The 22,917-nt window shown below is 36.9% G+C and overlaps 1 protein-coding gene across 8 annotated transcripts in view; it reads right to left on the bottom strand.

Annotated features, from left to right (window-relative positions):
- Positions 1–3,495: 3,495 nt before the first annotated feature.
- The window catches only part of PRP4K (pre-mRNA processing factor kinase PRP4K), a 38,230-nt gene continuing 18,808 nt past the window's right edge, over positions 3,496–22,917 (bottom strand). The window contains exons 6-19 of one of the 8 annotated variants that reach the window (XM_028122869.1): positions 22,132–22,342; positions 18,683–18,756; positions 17,034–17,124; positions 16,231–16,378; positions 15,161–15,298; positions 14,389–14,542; positions 11,424–11,538; positions 10,678–10,829; positions 9,234–9,320; positions 7,374–8,116; positions 6,820–6,865; positions 6,214–6,299; positions 5,884–5,956; positions 3,496–5,440 (exon numbers count right to left, since the gene is read on the bottom strand). In XM_028122869.1, coding sequence (XP_027978670.1) covers positions 7,913–8,116; positions 9,234–9,320; positions 10,678–10,829; positions 11,424–11,538; positions 14,389–14,542; positions 15,161–15,298; positions 16,231–16,378; positions 17,034–17,124; positions 18,683–18,756; positions 22,132–22,342 — 1,374 coding nt within the window. In that variant the 3' untranslated portion in view covers positions 3,496–5,440; positions 5,884–5,956; positions 6,214–6,299; positions 6,820–6,865; positions 7,374–7,912. Of the gene's footprint in view, positions 6,866–7,373; positions 8,117–9,233; positions 9,321–10,677; positions 10,830–11,168; positions 11,331–11,423; positions 11,539–14,388; positions 14,543–15,160; positions 15,299–16,230; positions 16,379–17,033; positions 17,125–18,682; positions 18,757–22,131; positions 22,343–22,917 lie in introns of those variants that run through there. The other 7 variants (XM_028122872.1, XM_088024108.1, XM_028122865.1 and 4 more) reach the window with 7 other exon arrangements.

Below are 22,917 nucleotides of genomic sequence, written 5' to 3'. Positions count from 1 at the left end.
CCTCTAGATCCTCCAGTGAATCTTAAAAAGTTTTCCTTTCCCAGGTCCTTTGTCATATACATGAAAGCGAAATCAGTTTTTTGGGGCCGAATGGTAGTTGTAGGCATGAAACAACCCTCTTCCACTCAGACCTAACAGTTTTAGAATGTCAAAGGGAAAATGAGAAAAGGTTGCAGTCCACAGAGCAGCCAAAAATCTGTTAATGGAACTTTTCCCCAAAGTTCTTTGTTAAGTCTTAACCCCGGTTAGTTGAAAAGCAAACAGCTAAAGCTTCTTATCTCATTAATAGAAAGTGTGTGTGTGTAGGGGGGACTATGTGACTGACACACCTTACTGCACCTAATCAGGGAAACAAAAAAGTTGAGTCCAGGGTTCTGTCCCAAGCCCAAGGACACGGCACCTGAGAGTGGGGCTTGGGGACCTGCATTGTAAACAAACATCCCAGGTGATTTTAATGCGGGTGGTTCTTGGATCACACTTTGAAAACCACTGTAAAGGAAAAAGTTGGTGTAAAATGCATAGCTCAGAGTCTGGATGTTTGGGCGGGCGGGGGGGAGGGTGGGAATAGTGTGCTTTGGTTTCAGTGGATGGTTGAATTCAAGAGTTTTTCTTAAACATTAAAAAAATAACACGATGAAAACTTCAAGCGTTGCCCAAAGGAAACAGAAGTAAAAGGCGCCCTACTCCCCAGCCCCCTGCCAAGGCGTGGTCAATATCCTGTATCGTCTTCCCTGCCCCACCCACCCCCTCCACACCAAGCCAGATGAAATATTCGAGATAGGGATGGGGGAGATGAATTAAAAGACAATTCAAATACATATTGAAGAGAGCAACTGTGGCTTCAGTTTCCTCTATTTTTAGTAAAAGAATAAGGCTCAAAGAATTAGAAGCAGAGGTCAAAGAGTAGGCTGTTTTTAGATTAATTTCAAAGAATTTTCTGGAACTGTATCAACATGGCAAGAGAAAAATAAACTTAACTGTTCTTATTGTAGAACAGAACTTTACCTAAATCCCGTGGTTGGTGTCATTATCCAAAGAGGTAGAACATCTCTCTCACAGAACAGAATGTAAAAACGGACTCATGCTTTCACTCCATCCCAGCTTGCAATGGTCTTTCTTGTTTCCCGTCAACCCCCTTTCCTCTCATTGTTACAACGCTAACTTGAGTCCCGAGCCTTAGTTGGCAGACTTCTTACCCATTCTCATTTCTACCTTCTTTACTTGCTTGGATTTCATCCCCTCACCTTTAGGTTCGTAATGATGTAATTTTTATCTGTAAAAGCGCCAGGAAAGGGACCTGCCTGTTCTGTTCACCACTCTTAGCCTGAACAACCATCGCCTGGTCCGTAGATACCTTCCAAGTATTGGATTAAGGAAAGAACTTGGCCCAGCCTTGACGCCGGTTATGTGACACAGCAGTTACAAGCACCGCTCCACAGCCAGGTGCTGCCACTTAACAGATCTGCACCTCAGGCAGGTTCCTTAACCTCGGCTCGGACCTCTTCTCTCATATAATCACGGGAGGATTGGATCACGTGCCTGACAAATTAAAAAACAGATCGGGGGAAAAACCGGAATGACACAGGAGGGCACACCGGATGGAATGAGCTGCCTTGGCACTGAATTAACTGTCACTGGAGGAACAACTCCCGATTATTCACATCCTGCTTCTTGCAAGGCATGTGCCCGGCGTCAGGAACATGCTGTGGAGTGTGAAGACGCAAGCCCTGGTTTCCAGGAAGACCAGGAGTGGGAGTGGACATGGGAGACAGGAAACAGGAGGTAGGGAGGAGTATTATAGAGGTGGAGCGAATAGGTCACTGTGTCAGCAGTTCCAAAAAATACATTCCTGCACTGAAGGATTGCTTTGGGGGGCGGGAGATGGATTCTGGGCTTTGGTATCTTAAGAGATAGGTAGGGCAAATTTCTCACTGGAAACATAACCAGGCTACTTTATTTAGGATGCCTTTAGACCTAAAAAAGGAGTTAAGTTACTGAAACACCTATCAGTTTTCAATTAGTCCCAAACTGCTTCAAATATAACTATGTAAAAAATGCATTAGCAGCAACGCTGACTTCAATTATGAAGCAAAGGTACTTATTTTAACGTTATGATCATTAGTAAAAATAGTTGAAATTTTTTAAATGGAGTCCCTAAAATGAGGCTAGAAGAGGCATATACACAGGAAGTAGATGTAGCCATCTTCGGTTTATCTTGTGAATTGATGGGAGTAAAACAGGAAATACTTGGCTAAGAGAAAAACTTACTGTTGGGGGTGGGAGCACCGTAGTTACCAACAAACTTGAAAGACTTGGCTATTTTTCAAACCTGTTGGAAACCAACTTCTACCACTATTTTTGAAGAAACACTTGGCAGCTTCTAACAGACACATATAAACTGAAATATTTCTGTTCAGGAAATTTGAGTTGAATTTGGCTTTCTGGCTTGCTTATACATTCCCCATGTTTTGGCTGTCCAGTTGGACACCTTTTCTTAGCTTTTTGGATCTTACCCAAGGCAGATTCTGACTTTCTCGTCAATGAAGGCACATGTAGAAAAGTTCTCTTCAAAGTTTGCCATAACCGCCTCCCAAACCCAATGCACCTTCCCTAATAAAAAACAGGATCTCATGACCCTTGTCAGTTGCTTTAGACAGAGGAGTATGTAGTTTTTAATCCTTTGCCAGCCCAAGTAGAAAACTACAACTGGGGCCTTTGCAAGGCGGCTGTCCAGGGCCACTGCCTTTATGGCCCATCTCTTACAAAAACCAGGACTCGACAACTAGGTAGAGAAGGTGGCACCTGCTAGGTCAGGTGTACTCCACACAGCCAGACATTTGACCCTGCCTCCTCCAGTCCTGCTTTGCATTGAAGATTCACTCAGTCTCCCCATTCCTCTTAGGTATTTTACAGTTTTTTGCTTGTTCTAAGCTGAGAACGTTTCCTTAAAAGAAAATGAGGAGCAGACAGACTAAGGATACAGTCCAATTATTTGTCAGGCTTCCCCATCTACAATGAACCAATTGATTTAAATCATTACAGAAAAGGGTGTGATCTCATTACTTATGATGTTTTCTCATTATTAGGATAACCAAATCAGAAATATATGTAACAAGAACACGAATACCAAACCCCTTTGGCCTGTGTTCTGCACTTAGTTGCTAGGAAAGATTTTGATGTTTGTAAGAAAGATCACACTAAATTGGCCGTTTCCATGCAGCAGGTTCTGCCAAGTGGTTTGGTCAACTTCTCTCCACACCTTCCTCCTTCACTGAGGTTCACAATGCACACAGTGTCTTCTGAGAAGTTTTAACATAAGTATCTAATTGTAATCTGGCAGTTGCCAATCATATTTGGGCACAGAATACCCTTCAAAGCACATCTATGAACACCAGTGAAATAGCATCTAAGAAACCTTAGGTAGGAAATGGTGTTTTAACTTAAAACTAAACGTAAAATAGCAAATTCCAGCAAAGGAAAAATCAGGAAACAATATGGTAACAAGAGGCACATTTTATTAAGTTTTCCCAATAATTGGAAACATTGCTGCTAAAATGCAGGTTACAATTCAAATGATACCATGAGTAACTGGGATACATATTGAGTATTTTCAGAGACCAGCTTCCATATCTTGATCACTAAATGGAAAGATTCTTCAGAATAGTCCCTTACCCTACATACAGAAGGAGAAAAAAAAAATTAAGGATGCCATGATGATATCTATCAAATAACTGGAAAACATTCTAAAAGTCAATTTAGTGTACACTACTGACATGTAAAAAAACACAAATGAATTTGTAGTGAACATTTCCATAAGGAAGATATTCCATCTAGGAGGATGATAAAACTCATGTTGAATATATGCTTGAACTAGGATACTACAAGGAAATAAACACTTTTTATGAAGCCCAATTTCTAATGATGTCATTATAACTAATGAAAGGAAATTACTTGAGTTATCTCCAACATTTAAAAGGGCATTCTTTAACTACTTGGCCTAAATTTGAAGATTTGTGATTCCTCTGTTTCACTCCAGAGATTTATTTCTACCTAGCAGGCTAGCGTTACAAAATGATAAAGAACAGGTAAAGCATAGTAGAAGGAATGCAAATATGAAACAGTTCTGAGAACACTACACATTTCTCTGCCTCTACCACATACCATAAAACATACATCTTTCTGTACTGTAGAAATGTCCTGAGTATTTGTTTTGGAGAAAAAAGGTGGTTATTATAATGGGAAAAAAATTACAGTATCTTAAAAACAAACTTATTTTGAAAGTAGTAGAGTGGAATGAGTTATACACTGGAGAATCAACAGGATGCAACTAACAAGGACTAAGGGGTGAATGTGAATACTGGGAAGGTCTTTAAAATTAAGATGTTCCCTTCCTTCAAAACCTCAATACTCCAACCTGATACTCGAAACTCGATACTCTAAACCATGACTTTGAAAATAAGGTTCACATAGAGAACAGGGTCCACAGTGTATCTGCTTTCTGGATCTCACCTACCCACTGACTACAGAAAGAACTATGATCTTTTTGAGGGTTAGACCCTAAGACTTAGGAACCCTGACATCTGACAATCACGGGATATTTTTGCTGTGAAGTATAATAAAACAAATGCTTCATCAGAGATTAACTTATCTGAAAACTATACAGCTTCTCTGAAATATGAATGCAGGCTAAAATAATTCACTAAATTATGACCATCATCTAATAGAGGTCTTACAAAGTTCCAAATCTCTGCCTCAGCAAAATTATTAATTCTAATAAAATCATGTACATGTACATAAAGAATGTTTATGGGTTTTTAGAATAGACAAATCTAGGAATGCTAAATTTGGGAACAAAGATCTACTTCTCTCACTTAAGAAGAAAAACGGACAGTGGTTCTAAATATTTTGTCTATCTTAAGACCATGACTGGAGCACTCGCAAAAACAGTTACTAAAAGGGAAAGTCGGGGACTAGAGTATTAAAGGAGTTGAGTAACAGTGTTCTTAAAGTTCTGCTTTCTATTCTTTTGCATCTGCCAAGGAGATAAGATACCTAAAGACTACTTTCTGATATATGTGATTTTGGTGGCTTCTATTTTTCTAATAACCCCTAGGAACCAATTTTGATGGCCATGTATTATGTAGAATCTCTCTTTCATAAAGAGTCACTAAATTTGACTACCGTTTTTATTGGGGGGGGAGGGGAAGGAGGCAGGAAGCATGATAAAACAAGCACTTTACAGATGAACACAACAGCACTACTATTCTAAGTGCCAAACATTAACGAAACCCAAATCATAATGCTGAAAACTAAAAAATTAGACAAAAATTAAATGGAGAACTCCTTTTTTTTTTTCTTTCTTTTTTTTTTTTAAATCTTTTATAGGACAGAAACCTTAGCTCATGTCTTCTGGCTGTCATCATCTTCCACTGAACTGCACCTAAAACACAAAGAACAAGTAACAAGCAACTTTGTTTTTTAAAGAATAGGTAATAGTTTTGAAGGCATAAGATGAACTGTTTCTAGTGGAAGTTAACTTATTAAATAATTATATAAAATGAAGTCATGAAAATCACCAGAAGCATCAAAATGTTAACTATTTCGAGTGAAAATAACTACCAAAGACTTGAATATGCAGCATATTATCACCAAAATAAAGTAAGTCATGGTGGGAAAATCACTACCCATTTTGGTAAGGTAGACAAGCTGCACCTGTGATGCCTTATTTAAAAGGCTTCACTACCTGAAGATGGAAACCACCTTTTATTTATTTTTAGTAAGTCTAAACCATGAAGAGACGGGGTGTAGATTCAAAGTTGGCTTATTATATCATCTATCACCTTCCTGGCTGTAGTTCATGTCTTTAAATGGAGCAAAACCCACCAGAAGAATGCTGCTATTCTGATTTTCCATTCTTGAATGCACCAAAATGTGCATGCTTGTTGTAATTAGGTGCCTGGGTGAATAAAAAAATCCCATTTACAATTTAAAAATATTATTTAAACCCCCAAAATCTGGTTATTTTCCACAATGCTCAGGAAGACAAGCATTAATGTTACCACCCAAACAGAAAAGATGTACATACATTTCTGAAAATGCTCTCCTACCATGTTAAAAATACAAATTCCTTTGTGTTGCAAAACCAAGCTGATTTACAGGATTTTGTTTTAAATCGTTGCTAAATGTTTAACTACACATGCTGTCAGAAATAACCTTGTTAAGAAGGTGAAGCTGGTGTCTCAGCAAATCAGACCCCTTGGAGAAGGCGGTGAGTGGCCTGTGCCCCGTTTTCCTTTTCTCTTTCCGCACCATCAAAAGGAAAAGTGAGAAAATAGCAGAAACATTAGTTAAATCCTGAATTATACCCTGTAACCTACAGGAATTATCTCACTACACTGAAAGCTGACAATATCTGTAGGATTTTTTTTTTTTTGATGAAATAGTTAGGATCCTGATTATTAATAAAATGATCAACTTGTGGCTAAGCTTACATCTTTAACAAATAAATCTTTTAAAGACTTAAAGGAAGAAATGAAAGATTGCTTTTTAACTATGTATGGTTTACCTGACTTACCAGCACTGAAGACAAAAACTTTTAAAAATGGCTACAAATGCCTTGTTCACAAAAGACTTTATTATCTAGTGATGCATACTGAGAACATACAGAAATCTGCATGGTCCACTTCACATGCAGGAGAACAATCTTCACTTTACAATAAGTGAGTGTCAACTGTTTTATGCAATAGACAACACTTTAAAGTCACATTCTTAAAGAAAAGCTTCATTTACAAAAGAAATAAAAGGTAAAGAAGCAATTACCGCTTTTAAAAAGCAGCTGCTTTGTTCAAGAGTGGAAGGTTTATGCCTGTATTGAAAGACAACATGATCACAAATAATGAAAACAATGAACAAATGAAAAACACTTTTACCATAAAGCAGTACACTTTCAAAATGACATACAAATAGTTAAAAATTTCATTATGTTGTCTAACTTTTAAATATGAGGACTTTCAGAATTAGGCCTCAACATGTGTAATTAGTAAAGGAAAACTATGCCTTGTTTCTACGTCACTACGAACTGTATTTAACAAAATGTATATAAAGTCTATAGCAAGTTGATTTAAAAAAATTAAAGTTAATAAGAAACAGTACACTGAAGGCGCTCTATCCATCAAGCGCATACTCTTCCAATTTTAAATGTGATGAACAGAACAGAAACTGTAACTATGCCACAGTTGCAATGCCAAAAAATAAAACAAGATCAGTTATCACACATGCAGGGAATTCCGCCACAAAGCTAATATCCCTCATTTGTCAACTGTTCCAATAAAATAACATCTTAAAACACCAGTGATGTTGATGGTTTAGCTTACCTTCAGTGTACTGAATGTTGTACACAACCTGCTTTAAAAGAGGAGACCATCCCTGCAGGCAGGCTCAAGAAGGAACAGACCCCTTTCGGCACTGACTACACCAAGGGCATGCTGCTGTGGCCTGCACACACACACCTAGGAAAACGTGAATATAAACAGCATTTATGCTGGCCATTTTATCCGAAGACCAATATGAAGCCAAGTTTGCTAAAAATAAATCAACCACCCAGTATTACTACTCATTTTATAACAGATGCTTTTGTCTTTTATGTGAACTGCAACCATATACATTAGCACTGTAATTCTGTGCAGTCTTGGCAATTAAAACAGTTCTACAGTGAAATTTCACATAAGACACAAAACAGATTAACTAACATTTCTAAAAGAAATATCACCCTTGGTGTTAATTCAAATATATCATGCTTCCTCAAATTTGCTGGAGAAATATTTATAAGTTTATATACATTAATAAACTGCTGTGAAATTTCTTCAGTCTTTGTATTTAATTACTCAAACCCTTGGAGCTTCTTTCATCTCGTTTAAATTTTTTCCTGGATGAAGGCATGCTGTAGGGCCTGGTTGATGCTAATTCGTTTAGCGGGGTCCAACATTAGGATCTGGTCCAACAAGTCCTTTAGCTGGTGTACTTTTTTACGTTGGTCTTCAGGAAGTCGCTGGCACCCAATCAAGTCAGCCAACAGGTCCTTGGTTGGATTAATGGTGCTCATGACAGTAACTTTCTCCTAAAAATAATTTTTAAAAATGTGTATGTCTACATGAGTTACTAAGCATATGTACCTTAATTTAAATCAGACTGCTTGGTGTATCAGAACTTCTAATATATATACATATGTGTGTGTATATATATATATATATATTTGATATATATATATATATATGTATTATCTACTCATTTAAAACTTCTATGTGACTTCCTCTATTCCCTACATCTTTTTAAGAAGTAACCGAAAAACCTGAATGAAAAAAATCAACCCCAAGTTAGCTATGATAGTTTTTAAAAAACATACTCCTCGTTTGTAAAAAGATCAAACTGCTAACAGAAAGAAGTCTACGAAAATCCCCACACCGTTAAGTAATTAATAATTAACAGTAAGCACTTCCTGTCTGAACTGTCCTCTCCCTACCCCGAAGTGGTGCCAGACAGACATGGAAGTGTTTGTTGTTAAGGGCTCTGACAAAGTTAGGAACAGACAATATAATGGGGCAAAAACAGAGAAGTCCTTACTTCAACCTGGAGGATTTGGAAAGGCTCATAGAGAATGTGTATTTCCCCTGAGGCTTGAAGTTGGATAAATTATTTTTAGGGGATGAGGAAGGAGAGGAGGCAAGTAAGGTCAGGATGGTCTGTGAACAAAGGCAGAGAGGTATGACACAGCATGCCCTTCAGCTGACTGCCAAGTGTGGAATGGGGGGGTTTACAGAGTACCATGAGGGGGTATGCAAACTGCTCAAAACAGCAGAGGCAGAGTTCATCAGAGAGGAACCCAATGAAGGGATTTTAAGCATGGAGAATAACATGATCAGATTTGTTTTCAAAAAGATCACTCTGGTAAGTAGTCCAGAAGCTGGATGGGAGGCCAGAGAAAGAAAATGATCCAAAGAACAGAGGAAGAGGGCCTAATTATGACCTACGATAAAAATAGACTCATTATACTAGACAAACATTTTTAAATCCTTCCTCTTTCTCATAACCTCATTGTGTTTTATTCAGGAAATGGCCACCAGCAAAAAGGAATTATTTTTAGTGTTTTAAATATTCACAGCTCCTACTACCACCCAGTATTCAGCTCGTTCACAATAAGACAATCATTTACTGTAGCACAGTTAAGAGACACTTACCCTCTCTGTTACTTTATCAACTTCTATATACATGAAGTTGAGGTTCTGATCAAAATGTTGGTCTTTGAATACACCTTTCCGAATCATCTGGCAATAAAGCAAAATAAAACTTGGATTTTGAACTATTATGAAACAGTCTGGCCTACCAACAATTTGATACATAACAAGTCAAAAATAGGACTTATTTAGTCTCATTTAAGGATTCACTTAGATTCCTTGCTCTGGAGAGTCTAACATCTTTGAAAAAGCTAATATAAATGCTCTGTGCCTGAAACTACTTAATAACTTGAAATTATATTTTCCCAGGCAGTGACTTAAACCAATTATAATATCACGTTGTGCTTTCACTATTCAAAACTGAGACTCAAACAAAGACAAAATCATTTGTTCCTAGGAAAATTATTACACAGTTGGGGCCTTTTTTCTTGGCAGCTTAGGAAACCCGATGACGTTTTACAAATTATGTTCCAATAGCCCTGAAATGATACAGGTTAGACCTCATTAAAACAAATACCAACATAACTAATTTCTGTGTAACTTATTCTAAACAAGTCCAACATGAATTTGGACAGTACCTAAAAAACATAATGGCTTCTGACCTATATGGGGAAAAATCTGTATAATCTCTCAGAAATTCACCAAATAAGCTGAAATCATCAAAGTTTTAAGATATGGCCCTCAGACAGGTTTATAAATGCCTGAAGTTTCTGCTTCATTTCTGAAACTAATTATTGTGGCTGAAGCATTAAGGGTGAGTTTTATGTTAGAAAGATGTCAATTTTAAGTGAGTTTTTCTTGGTACCATCCTTTCCCAAATAACTTCCAATCTTTAATAAACTGATTGCCATCAAGTTCCTTTTCCAATATTCACCCGTCATTCTCTGACAACTGAGCCCTTCTTCACATCTGAACTAACCTGACCTGCATCTTTTTTCATTCCACCTCTCAAGCATGTTTGGTGCTGTTACCAATAACGGTGTGCTCCCAAGGCTGCTTCTCTGCCCATCATTAAAGGATAATAAATGGAACAAGGGAAGAACAAAGATATGAAACAGTCATATATACATGTATGGTGCTTAACAAATTTATGCTCATCAATCTCTCTTCCTCAATTCCAACTCTACTCTAAACTATAGCCCCCTACCCTCCTGCTTAATTTAAGAGAGTAAAGAAAAGCAAAGAGAGACATTAGAGGGGAACAGGAAAATGGAGTTCTCTTACTCACTTTTGATACCTCTTGGCTGATTAGACCCACTATTTTTTAAACAACAGAAATTAAAAAAAAAAAAAAGCTAAGGAATTACAGTAGCCATACACCTGCCTTTCTGAAATGGTTTTACAGGCACTAGTGATGAGTAAAGTGTCAGCAATCCACTGGTCTACAGTAAACTATTGCTAAAACCTTGGGGAAAAAAAAAAATAACAGCTCGCATTAATGTCCTACCTTATTCGGCATCTTTCCTTTGAGATCCATGGCGAGCTTCAACATATGGTTATTGGTTTTGCCAGGAAATAAAATTTTTCCAGTGTAGAGTTCATATAAGGTACAACCTACAGACCACATATCTATACCATAATCATAGCTTTTGCCTATAACTGAAAACAAAATGGAAGTTTAATACATGATGAAAGAAACAATCAACTATTTATTTTCATTAATAGGGGATTAATTTAGCTTGGCCTACATAACTGCAATCTTAATACCTCGCTCTGGCATTAGCCTCATGTTTTTTCCCCACTAATTCTTAACAGACTCTTAAACTTAAAAAACCTTAAAAAATGAGGGAATACGGAAGGAACAGGGGGAGGGGCAGAAGGAAATGTGTATTTCTTTTCTCATTTCACCTTTGGTGGAGGTGCTAACCAGCCTCAACCAAGGCAACAGGAAGAGCAAAAACAAAGGTCCCATACAATCCATAAATTTGATAATCAGACCTTGAGTAATCAAGAGCAGTCTTCTAAAGCCGAGGATTTTCCACAATTGTTTTGCTACTCTTGTCAGACATGATCAAGACTCCTGTCACAACTACCACCATTCCACCTGAGGAGGATGAACTTGCTACGGTTCCCTTCCTCATCAATGACCTCGTGCAGCTGCTGAAGTGCGATGGAAAACAGTACTTAGACATTAAATATGCTGTTTCCACTGCATATGATGGCCCAGGTCAAAGAACATTTGAAGAAACTTACTGATTTCAGGAGCACGATAAAATCTACTGACAAGATAAGGTGTTATGTCATTATCCGCAACATGTGAAGCCGACCCAAAATCGCAGAGCTTTAAAATAGTTTTTGATTCATTAACCTGCAAAACATTTTATCATGGAAGTTTAATTCATGCCAGAAATAATTAAGACAAGTAATCAGATAAAAATAATTGGCTTTGAGAAGTTACTTCCAATACTGAAAACAAAGTTACCCGTTTATAATTCCTCTTCTAATTATAACTCAATTCCCTAATTATAAAAAATTAAGAGCTATCAAATATTTGATTATAATTAGTAAAGTAACTTTTTTCAGTGAGGAAATATGGGGTAATACCAAGTACATTTAATTTTAACCAATGCTACTTTGAAAAGGGAGGGGTAGTAAGAGAAAAATCTCATTGAAGTAAAGCATCTTCTAAAAATCCCCAGAATACCTGAATAAAGTCAAGTTACTATTTAAAGGAACATGAAGACAATTTATTAATAAGGGACAGACTTAGATCAACTTTCAATTGATTGAAGGTAACTTTCAGTTGCCAGAAAATTACGATAGCAATGAAAGCAGAGAATGATTCAGATTAAATCTGGACAAAAACAGAATAAAAACATTCTTCATCCGAAGCCGCTAGACCATCCCAAATTTAGCAATCACTTCAAGTCTAAAAAATATTAAATCCCTTAAATATAAAGAAGGTATTAGTCAAGAAAATGTTAAATATATTTGCCACAACTGATAAATATGAACTCTATATTAGTTATTTGTTTCTTTTTTTCCTTTGTAAATACTTCAACATACACAGTAACAGTGACATCTGCTGAGAAAGGCTGGAGTTGCTCCCATGGCTGCTGCCACTCATGAGTCAGAAGCATGTTCAGGATTAACAAGTGAAGGTAATTCATATTCCAGAGTCCCTTCCCCCCTTCAAAAGAGACACACACAAATTCCGAGTTGGGACTTGAACTTGGCCTACAGTTCCCACCCCAAAGAAACTTAACACTTTAAATAAATAAGTCCTGGCCACTTTCTACTGGGATATCATAAAGCTTGGTCAGAGTTACGGATTGGCCCATTACAGACGATATCCACAGAATTAAGCTATTAATAGAAATGATTATTTTTCACTGCCATATTCATAACCATTCTCTTCACCTGGGGAATCAAGAAAATCAGTATCTTCAAATGCACAAGTACTTCTGAAACTTTTTAAAGTCTAAACTGCATTCAGCTACTTAAGGATGCAGTTTAAAACCCAGAGAAATCCCAGGACAATTTTAAAATTAAAACCTGTCAGTAGGACTCTTGGGCTGGCTAGAATGCCTTCAACAACCCGCAGGGTATCCACACTCATACGCACTCCTCCTAGACAACATTTATCCTCCCTGAGGAACATGGTACTCCTACCACTGATGGTTGAAATCCTGGGCTGAAAGCTTTGGATTTTCATTCACAAACAGCTCCCTCTAGTTTCTGATGTCTACTTCCTCCTTTCTCAGGAAGGAGACAACATTCAATGTCTGAAGTCCATGTGTAAACTTATACTAGAGTAGCAGTAACTCAAGGAAAATAAAGTTTTAAAAACAAGAGCTCCTAAGATACTGGCAAATGTCTTACTCTTTAACTTCTACAGTGGTTACACAGATGTTCACTGCATAGTTACCTTTAAATTTTATGTATTTTACACATTCTGATACAGATGGTATACTTCACAATTTAAAACAGAGAAACAAAACTGAGGTAAAAATTAACTATGAAGTTGAAAAGTCTACAATTCAATCCTAACATGAAGTCTACAATTCATTTATTTCGCTGTAATTACTTAGCTCCTCTAACCCCAGGTTATATTAGATGTATAACACACTGTAAAGTCAAACAAAACCTATTAAGATGGAATGCATTATTAACATGGTAGTCTGGAAGGATGTATTTTAAGATATTAAAAAAGAAGAAAAATCTGAACTAAGAGCTAAGCTATTGATGAGGAGTCCTTAACAAACTTTAATGGGATCATAATCTTCTGAAAGTGTAGAATACGGGGTACCTGGGTGGCCCAAGTCAGTAAGCATCTGCCTTTGGCTCAGGTCATGATCCTAGGGTCCTGGGATTGAGCCCCGCCTTGGGCTCCCTGCTCAGCGGGGAGCCTGCTTCTCCCTCTCCCGCTGTCCCTCCCCCACTGCTTGTGCTGTCTTAAATAAATATCTTAAAAAAAAAAAGTGTGGAATGTTATTAGCAGACAAGGTAGGAATTCCCCAAGTTGTGAACACACCCCGAACTCTGAATACCTCAGAAAAGGGGTGAAGAAATGGGGCCAGGGAAGGAAGAGGTATGTGTGCATTCATCGCTCCCCTATGATAATGTATTACTTCTAAATTTAAAAAACATAAACCCTGTGAAAGCTGCGTATTACCAACCCAGAAGTCTTTAGTTAAGGGGTGAAGAATGTAAAAGGAACGCCTTTCAACGTAACATCTAATCACAACCGAGCTCTGCTGTCTTTGGGCCCCTCCTGGGCACCTATAAAACACTACTCCATACATCTATTTAAGAGATAATTCTTTAAATGTCTCTAAGCCTGTCAGACCACAAATTAGAGAACAAAGAGCTGTGAACACCATTTCAAAACAGCAACATGTGCATTTTTGTGTTTAGATACCAGAGGAAGCCCATCATTACTACATTAAGGCACTTTTGGGATTTGTGTGTACTCTAAATCCATCAATATAAAGGGAAAAATTGAGACAATAGCCTATTTCCTCTTTCTTTATACTTTAGTATAAAATTTCATGGACCAATTTCCAAAAAAGTAAACACTGGTTAAGTCCTTTGTCATAAGTAATTAATATGCTGAGTTATTCTTTTAAGACATCATTTCTAAAATAATACAGTGGTTATCACATTACTGGTTAAGAACCTATATGGATATACAAGGTAACCTGATTGTTTGACTTACCAGGATATTGTCTGGCTTGATATCTGCATGTAGGATATTGCATCTTTTAAGGAGTTTTAATGCCAAGAACAACTGCTGACTGTAGGATCTTACAGCTTTAATATGAAGACCAACATCCTTACCATATTTTTTTAACACCTCTCGTAAATTCATACTTTTAGGAGAGAAAAAAAAAACCCACAAAATTAGGGCTTAAAATGCAAAATGGAAATAAAAAAGGCAAAACCATGTTCAAGCATAAAGTAAAATCAAATCCAAAACATTAACTAAAATGAAAGTATCTGTTCATGAGCCCTCCCAGATGTTTAATAAATTATTCTACACTAAAATGAGAGCACATGAACCTGTGTATAAATGAGACAGTTTTCCAATAAAAATTTTCAAAATAAATGGAAGGGAAGACATACAATGGTAAAATTCCTATTGATTTTAGAATGGGTTTACATTTGAAAGGCCAAAACTGAAGCCATACTTTTGAAGATCAAAATTGTATTTCTACTTCACTACTCCCATTTCTTTTTATTACATTGTGATCCTTCCTTGGAAGTATTTAACTTTCAGAGAATCTCTGTTGAGCTGAAGGCTACATAAGGTTAGTGTCTGACACATAGTATGTGGTCAATTATGGTCTTTACATTAATGACTGTCATGAACCTAGTTCCTAACCAAAAGTAAAAAAACAAAACCAGAGCTAACTGGAAAAAATAAACATACAGCAATCTGTCATGGTGTTTATCTAAATTTTTAGTAATGTACAGGTTTGACAGTGTACCTTAGAGGCTCAAATACGAGACAGAGATGCTGTTTGTGATAAAAGTGTCTGAAGAGTCGCAAACAATGAAATTTGTCATCAGGATCAGCATCATTAAGTTTTTTCAGGAATTCTAGTTCTTTTAAGCCAGTTTTTTGCCTGAAAAGAAAATTAGTTCAAAACTGAATACAGAATTTAAGAAAAATAAATATTTACTAGTTCCAGTCTGATTTACCATAGGTGATAAGTAGTTTGGATTTTTAAGTACTAATAGTAAATCTGTTGAGGAATAACAAGTCTGTATGTTACTCACACAATACTTTATACTTAGTCAAATATGGTTTCCATGGAGCTTATTTCCACAATAATTAACAGAAAAAAACACTGGAGGAACAAACCCACCTTGCCTGAAGAGAATTCAATCTTCCACATTTTCTTTTTTCTCTGAGGGGTGGGGGGGTGTGGGTGGAGGGAGAGGGAGAATCCTAAGCAGGTTCCACGCCCAGCTCAGAGCCAGATGTGGGGCTCAATCTCACAACCCTGAGATCATGACCTGAGCTGAAATCAAGAGTTGGGACGCTCAAGTGACTGAGCTATGCAGGTGCCCCCAATCTTGCATATTTTTATTTAAAAAAATGTCTTGATGTAAATGCTATTTTAACAAAAATGGAACCACACTATATAAGAGACTAAGAATGGATGTCTTACCAAATATTAACATTTGGTTTTCCTCTAAAATTCTAGTTATAATTTGTCAATAGGCCATATTTTTAAAATGGCTTTAAAATACTTTCTAAGCCTAGGGCAGCTGAAGATGTTAATATACATCTGTAAGTTATTCCCAGTGTTTTAAAGCTGATGGCAAGTTGACTTTAACATCAGCTCAGTGTGTGGTACAGACTGTGCTTATCAAAGCCTATGGGTATGGCAATTACCTCTATTATATAAAAGAAAAAAAGGCAGCAGATTCACTACCAGACTTCTGTTATTTTATAACTTCAATACTTTTACAGATTGTGTTACTTTTTAAAAATGTTCATTTGTGAATACCTGTGTTTTTAAGTTTCATTACATAGGTCTTCTGAACTTACATGAGCTCATTGTTTCTGATGATTTTTACAGCCACTTCTTGGTTGGCTCTTGCATTATCTCTGGCTCGTACAACATTACTGAAGACACCCTGGCCAGTGTAGCCATACACATTGTAACGCTTATCTAGGACTTCACCTATGTTCACACCTGAAAAAGTAAATTAAGAAACGGGAATTTTGACCATAGTAAATACTTACTTAACAAAACTATGAGATATACGTAATAAAGCAAACAGAAACACAGCACAGTCACTTAAAAAAAAAATGTGTCAAATCTCTGTGTGCCTGGTTTCCTAGACACCATGGAGAATCAAAGACGAGCCTCCATCGGTCACTCTTTCATAATGTGGTTCAAGCTGCATGCCCACTTCCTATCAACTGCTAAGGATTTTAACATTGAGTAGGAAGAAATGTGCTCACTGAAATGTTTCCAACTGTAGTCCTGCATGACAAATACTGCATGACTGGCATCCCAAGTTCCTGTATGTCGTTTTTCTTGGTTTCAGATCAAGACGAGCAAGTGACGTTCCCCCTTCCTCCTGGAGGATTATCTCATGGCTGAAAACAACTTTGAATAGATTTAAGTTGCACATCAAGTCTTCACCTCACTTCTATTCATGAAGCTCCTGAGCTGCTTACTAGAATACAACATGGGTTCACGCAGCTATTAGATGTGCCACACATTTTAAGTGATGACACTGTGACGTGACTTTCAGAGTTCTCCAACATGTGACTTCATCAAGCAACATACTTCTACAAAATGTTGTAACGAACCCTAAAATTAATCAGAACTGTGAACTTACGATAATAGCCTTCTGCATCTGTCCAGTTATCCCTGAGGTTGGGATTCTCTTTGAAATCTTTTCCAATGCCAGCAGCCCGAAGACGAGCACTCTGAAATGGAGGAGGCAAGAAGAGAGCCATTTATCTAACGGCTACTACTCATCAGGCAGATACTTAAAGCACTTCCTTTAAAACCAAAATGGGGAAAACCAGCTATAATTTAATAAAAACATTTTAGCCAAATTAAGTCAACTCCTACCGTCACCTACGTAAATGCAATACAGCTGGAAACATGACTGATTACCAAAGTCTCACATCACAATAATGCTCAGGAAAAAAATTAAGTTATCTTCAAAAACTCTTAGGAATATGACTAGGGGATTATAAATGAAAAAAAGAACTCAAAACCAGATCTGGTTTTTTATAGTTATTAATAGACAGAGAACAAAAATTATAGATGGGCACTCAGTTAACAGTGTTCAACTCTCTCTCCTACCAATTTTCACATTTCTTTTACTGCTTTGTCCACGAAACACCCCTTGATTTCTCTTCCCATATATGCTGCACTAACAGTTGGTGTGAGAAATTAAGAGTATGTGGAACTTCTGAAGACTATGACACATCACTTTCCATGATACCCGGAAGACCCTTCACTATCGTCCAAATAAATGATGGGTGGGGATACTTTCACCGGCTTAATCATTTCATCCTCTCTTAACCTAGCTTTGTTTTGGTGTTCCCATTGCAAAATATAGATACGTTACTTAAGCCAATGACCAATGTCTTCAGGGTCCTGGACACTGACTGTTTAATCTTACTCTATTTTTAATTTCTCTATTTTATGTTTAGCCCTCCACTTTCCCTTGCCAAAGCCTCCTTATTTCTCATGTTCTCTTGAATATATAATGAAAATGATCTCATACTTTTAAATATGTTAAGACTTTTTCAAGAAAAGTCATTAATAGCTAAAAAAACAAAATTTCTTAACCCATTCCTTGTAATAACATTCCCAACTCTTCAGTGAATGTATTAGGATCCAAATCCTAAGTTCTCATTCACCCACAATATAGAAGCCCAAAGTGGACTCTGTTTTAATACAGGCCTGGAAATTACTGACATCATCTTGTCTCAGCTAACTATGTACCCCCGCCCCCCTGCCCTGGTTTGTAAATCCAAAAAAAAGTTGTTTCAAAAAAATAACTACAGGTTTAAGTCATTTGGTATTTAACTTTTCGGAAGCTCTCAAACTGTTCTGCCACTTTTTAAAATCTTAACCTACTTTTAGACTTAGAGAAATGTTGCAGCACTAGTACAAAGAGTCTCCAGATACCCTTCATTCAGACTGTCCAAGTATTAACATTTATTAATTTGCTTTATCCTTTTCTCTCTCTGTATACAACACACATACTTATTATATATATATAGTTTTTTAATAAAGATTTTATTTGACACACACGGGGGGGAGGGGGAGAGCAAGCAGAAGCAGGGGGCAGCAGCAGGCAGGGAGAAGCAGGCTCCCCACTGAGCAATGAGCCCCATGTGGGGCTCGATCCCAGGACCCTAGGATCACGACCTGAGCCAAAGGCAGCCGGTTAACCGACTGAGCCACCCAGGCATCCCTATATATATTTTGTTTAATAGTTATGTTTTATGACTTAAAATTACTTACATCAAAGTAGGCAGCAAACATATCATCAGATTCGGTAAACATATCAGGTGCCAAGAGCTTTTTCTGAGATGAACCTTAATGGAAATTAACAGTAATATTTGAAAAATGAAGGGATACATATTAAAACACAAATAAGTCATCAATGTAATATCACTAGCAATTCAAACTGAATTGCACATCAGTTTTTCACTAATACCCAACTTAAAGTCACTTTGTAACACTTAAGATCTAGAAAGCTATCCATTTTTTACTAAAAGGATGCATTTTAGAAAGTTGAAAGACTTAATGTCAGTATTTTCTCCACTGTTAGTTAAATTAATATGCTAATAGCTAAATAATGATTATGTATTAAAATCAAAGTTCCTCTTTAAAAAATTCCATTTCCAAATTGCAACTTAAAATCTCAAAAGGTTAATACCCCACTATAGATCTAGATCTCTATGTATCTCTCCCCTAAAAAGTCCAATAATCCCCTAGAAAAACTGGGCAAAATAAAAGGAGTTCCTTAAAAAAAGAAAGAAAAAAAGAATGCAAGGGCTTGAAGCATATGAACACACACCCAATCTCACTTATAGTAAGGGAAATGCAAATTAAAATTATAAAGAAATACCCTTTCTCTTTTGAGATAGGCTAATAAACCTGAAAGTATGACAACATCCCAGTAATAAGGCCCTGATAAGCAAGTACTCAAACATTACTTGCAGGAGGCAAAACTGTGCAAGCCTTACAGAGTGAAATATGGAAACATAGCACATTATACTCTTTTGACCCAGCAACCCCACTTCTAGGAAATTATTTCAAAGATACAGTTTTAGCATTAAAAAATGACTTAATGCGCAATGACATTATAATTAATGCTCCAATGAATAATCAACAACTGGATACAACCCAAACATCCACCATTAGAAGACATAGTGAATAAGCCTTGGCACATTGATTATGCTGGAATAGCACAGAGCTGTAAAAAGGAATGAAGATCTTTTCATACTGATGAGTGTGTATATTTTTGTGTGTGCTTATGTAGGCAAAAATACAAATACACATGTGAAAGACATTTTAATAATCAAACCGAAAATTCCTGAAAATCAAAAGCAATTAAAATAAACCCAAATCTATCAAATGGGTGGTATAACCATACCAAAGTATTTCAAATGACTTTACACCTTGGAATGTATCCCAAGGATAAAAAGAATCATTAAATTTTCAATTTGCATTCGCTACATTAAATATTGGTGATCATACTGATAACTATGCAAATAAAAGCTTCAAAATAACATAAATAATCATGTTATCAGGAATCAGGTTTTTCACTATAAAAGAAACAAGTCGAAAATCAAAGATGTTAATAAAAACCCTGTAATCTCAAGTTTGAATTGGCAATTTTTCAGTATGAACCTCCCCTTTCCAAAAATGCAGAAATGCACGTCCTAGCTTGGTCCATTAAAAAACCCATGAATAATGGGCACTCCTAAGTGCTTTGTGAAGTCTAAATGGCATTTCCTATTAAATGGAACCAGGGTTCCTTGGAGCAATAGCTGCTTCGGTTCTGGGACAAGATATGTACAAGGTGAGCCTGTGATATCTTACAATGTGGTAGAACAGGAGTTTGTAAACTACAGAGTGGGGCAAATTTGGTCCCCTGCTTGTTTTTATGTGGCCCATTTTTACATTTTTAAAGGTTTTAGGGAAAAACATAAGAATATTTTGTGACATGTGAGAATTATATGAAATTTAAGTTTTAGTGTCCACATAGTTTTTTTCCAAACATAGCTGCTTTGGCATTACAACAGCAGAGTTCAGTGGTTGGAACAGAGAAAAAAACGCATAAATTACAAAAGCCTAAAATATTAACTATCTGACCTTAAACAAACAGTTGCCAGCCCGTCCTAGAAAGAAACATAATATATTAATACCAATAAATCCTGTAGGGTTTGGATCAAAAAGACATTGGAAACCAACTTAAAAATGCTCCCTTCCTCCCCCCCACCTCAGTTGGAGAGAATTTTAGTACATAATGATACCAAATAATAAAAACCTGACAAAAACAACCCAAACCTCACTGGTCATCTCTGGAGGTTGTTAATGTACCAAATCTATTCTACCCTAAGTATCAGTCAATAAAAGAAAATAACCAAGCATTTAACCTGACACTCCTGTACAAACTATATTTCTTGGTTAACGAAAGAATGGAAACCTCTTCTCTGACGGAATTACAGCTAATAATTCAAAAGGAATTATGGAAATTTGAGAATCACAGCTTTGGAGTGTGCCCACCTGCCCCCACCCCTCATGAAATAGTGGATCTAAGGAATGATGACCAATGGCTGCTGAAACTGCCAGGTGAACAGCTGAAGGGCAACTTCATGTTGGACAGATGTGATCATCTTATCTAAACACACAATCTCAAGATCAATAAAAACAGGACAAGCACACACCACATGCCACTTGATGCGATGCAAGTACACACCACCACTTAGGCAGTATTCTTGCCAAAAAAAAATTAACATAAATCTACTCAGGTCTCTAACACTTATACTAGTTTATAAGAAACATGGAGGATAGAAGAAATAAAGATAAATGAAACAAGAGTGTGGCAATATCACAACGGAAAGAAAAGTTTATAGGACACATGGCCTCAGCATCCTCACAAATAAATGGAAAGGGGGGAGGGAAGGATGAGAGTGAGTACTAAAGACTTGGAGATTAAGAGATGTGCATCTTATTTGGATTTTGATTCAAACCAACCAACTGTAATTAGAAAGATTTAAAAATGATCAATTCTTTAGGTATAATGTTTTTTATTTTTAAAAGATTTTGTTTACTTAGGAAGTGTGAGAAGGGGGAGAGGGGGAAGAAGAGAGAGAAGCTTCAAGCAGACTCCCTGCTCAGCATGGAGCCCAAAATGGGACTCAATCCCAGGACCAAGATCATGACCTGAGCCGAAATCATGAGTTGAACAGTTAACTGATTGAGCCACCCAGGTACCCAAGTAATGTTTTTTTTTTAAAAGTCCTTACCTAGAAGAGATACACAATTTCATTTATGAAATGAAATCATGGCTGGGATTTGCTTTAAACTACTCTAGCAAGCAAAATAGAAGGTAATGACAACATTTTATTTTTAAGTAAGCTCTATGCCCAACACTGGGCTTGAACTCACAAATCCGAGATCAAGAGTCACATGCTCTACTCACTGAACCAGCCAGGTGCCCCAAACAGAAGGTAATGAATACATGAGATTCAGTATAATACTGTTTAGGTTACGTGAACTAATCAAAACATTTATAAAGGACATTCACTGGGACACATTTAATATTGTATGACCCTAAGATTCAGGAGGGGCAACATTTCTAATCCCTTTCACTTTTACCCATCTCAAAACAATCTTTTTCATTATTTACAGAGCTAAAAATTCAGAGAAAAGCATGTCAAAACAAAAATCTAACTTACCATTATTCTGTTCAACAGTCATTAGATTATGCTTGGCTTTTACTGAAGCCTCAAATGTATCAACGTTTTCCCGTTCATACTCTTTCACATCAGCAGCTACCCTTTCCAGAATGTCATCCGGAGAAGGTGACCGTGTACAGGTACTGCTCTGAGGGCTGCTTGGTTCAGATGGCACAGACATATTGCTATCTTCAGCAAGATATTTGTATTTCTGTAACAATAATACAACATACTATTTTCATAAAATCTGATGCATATCTGCTAAGAGCTATCGCACTGAAAAGACTGTCAATGTTAAAAACTTTAAAAAGGTATTGATGTCTTGATTGAATCAGATCCACAATCCCTTACATATATTTCCAAAATCCACAAAACTCTGAAAAAGTTTTTCTATGTTTGGTGCACATTCATTAGGTGACAAAACCTCACCTGAACAGATGTGATACTATTTGTAGTCTTTTTTTTATATCCCCCAGTGTGAACACAGTATGTCTCATTGCAGAAATGCTAATGTGTTTGATAGTGGGGTGCTGTTCTAGACCCCACTGATGGGGCTAAATAATATACACAGATGCACCATATTACCTTTCTAAAATTCAAATAGTTCTGAGTTCTGAAGCACATCTGGCCCCAGGGGCTGGAGATAAGGGATTGTGGACCTGGGCAAGAACAAAAAAAGATTCAACCAAGTCTCTAGGGATATCAGTTTAATAACAACAATTTCATCAGTGTCCCAGAAAAGCAAGTTTCTCTGGAATTCCAGTTTTGCCCTACATCCTCTGGTGA

The sequence above is a fragment of the Eumetopias jubatus genome, unplaced genomic scaffold (assembly GCF_037043125.1).
Source record: "Eumetopias jubatus isolate StellerSeaLion01/CBP00866 unplaced genomic scaffold, mEumJub1_p1.0 scaffold_6, whole genome shotgun sequence".
Classification (NCBI taxonomy): Eukaryota; Metazoa; Chordata; class Mammalia; order Carnivora; family Otariidae; genus Eumetopias; species Eumetopias jubatus.
The sequence above is the reverse complement of the archived record's forward strand: the minus strand, read 5'-3'. Positions and strand labels throughout refer to the sequence as shown.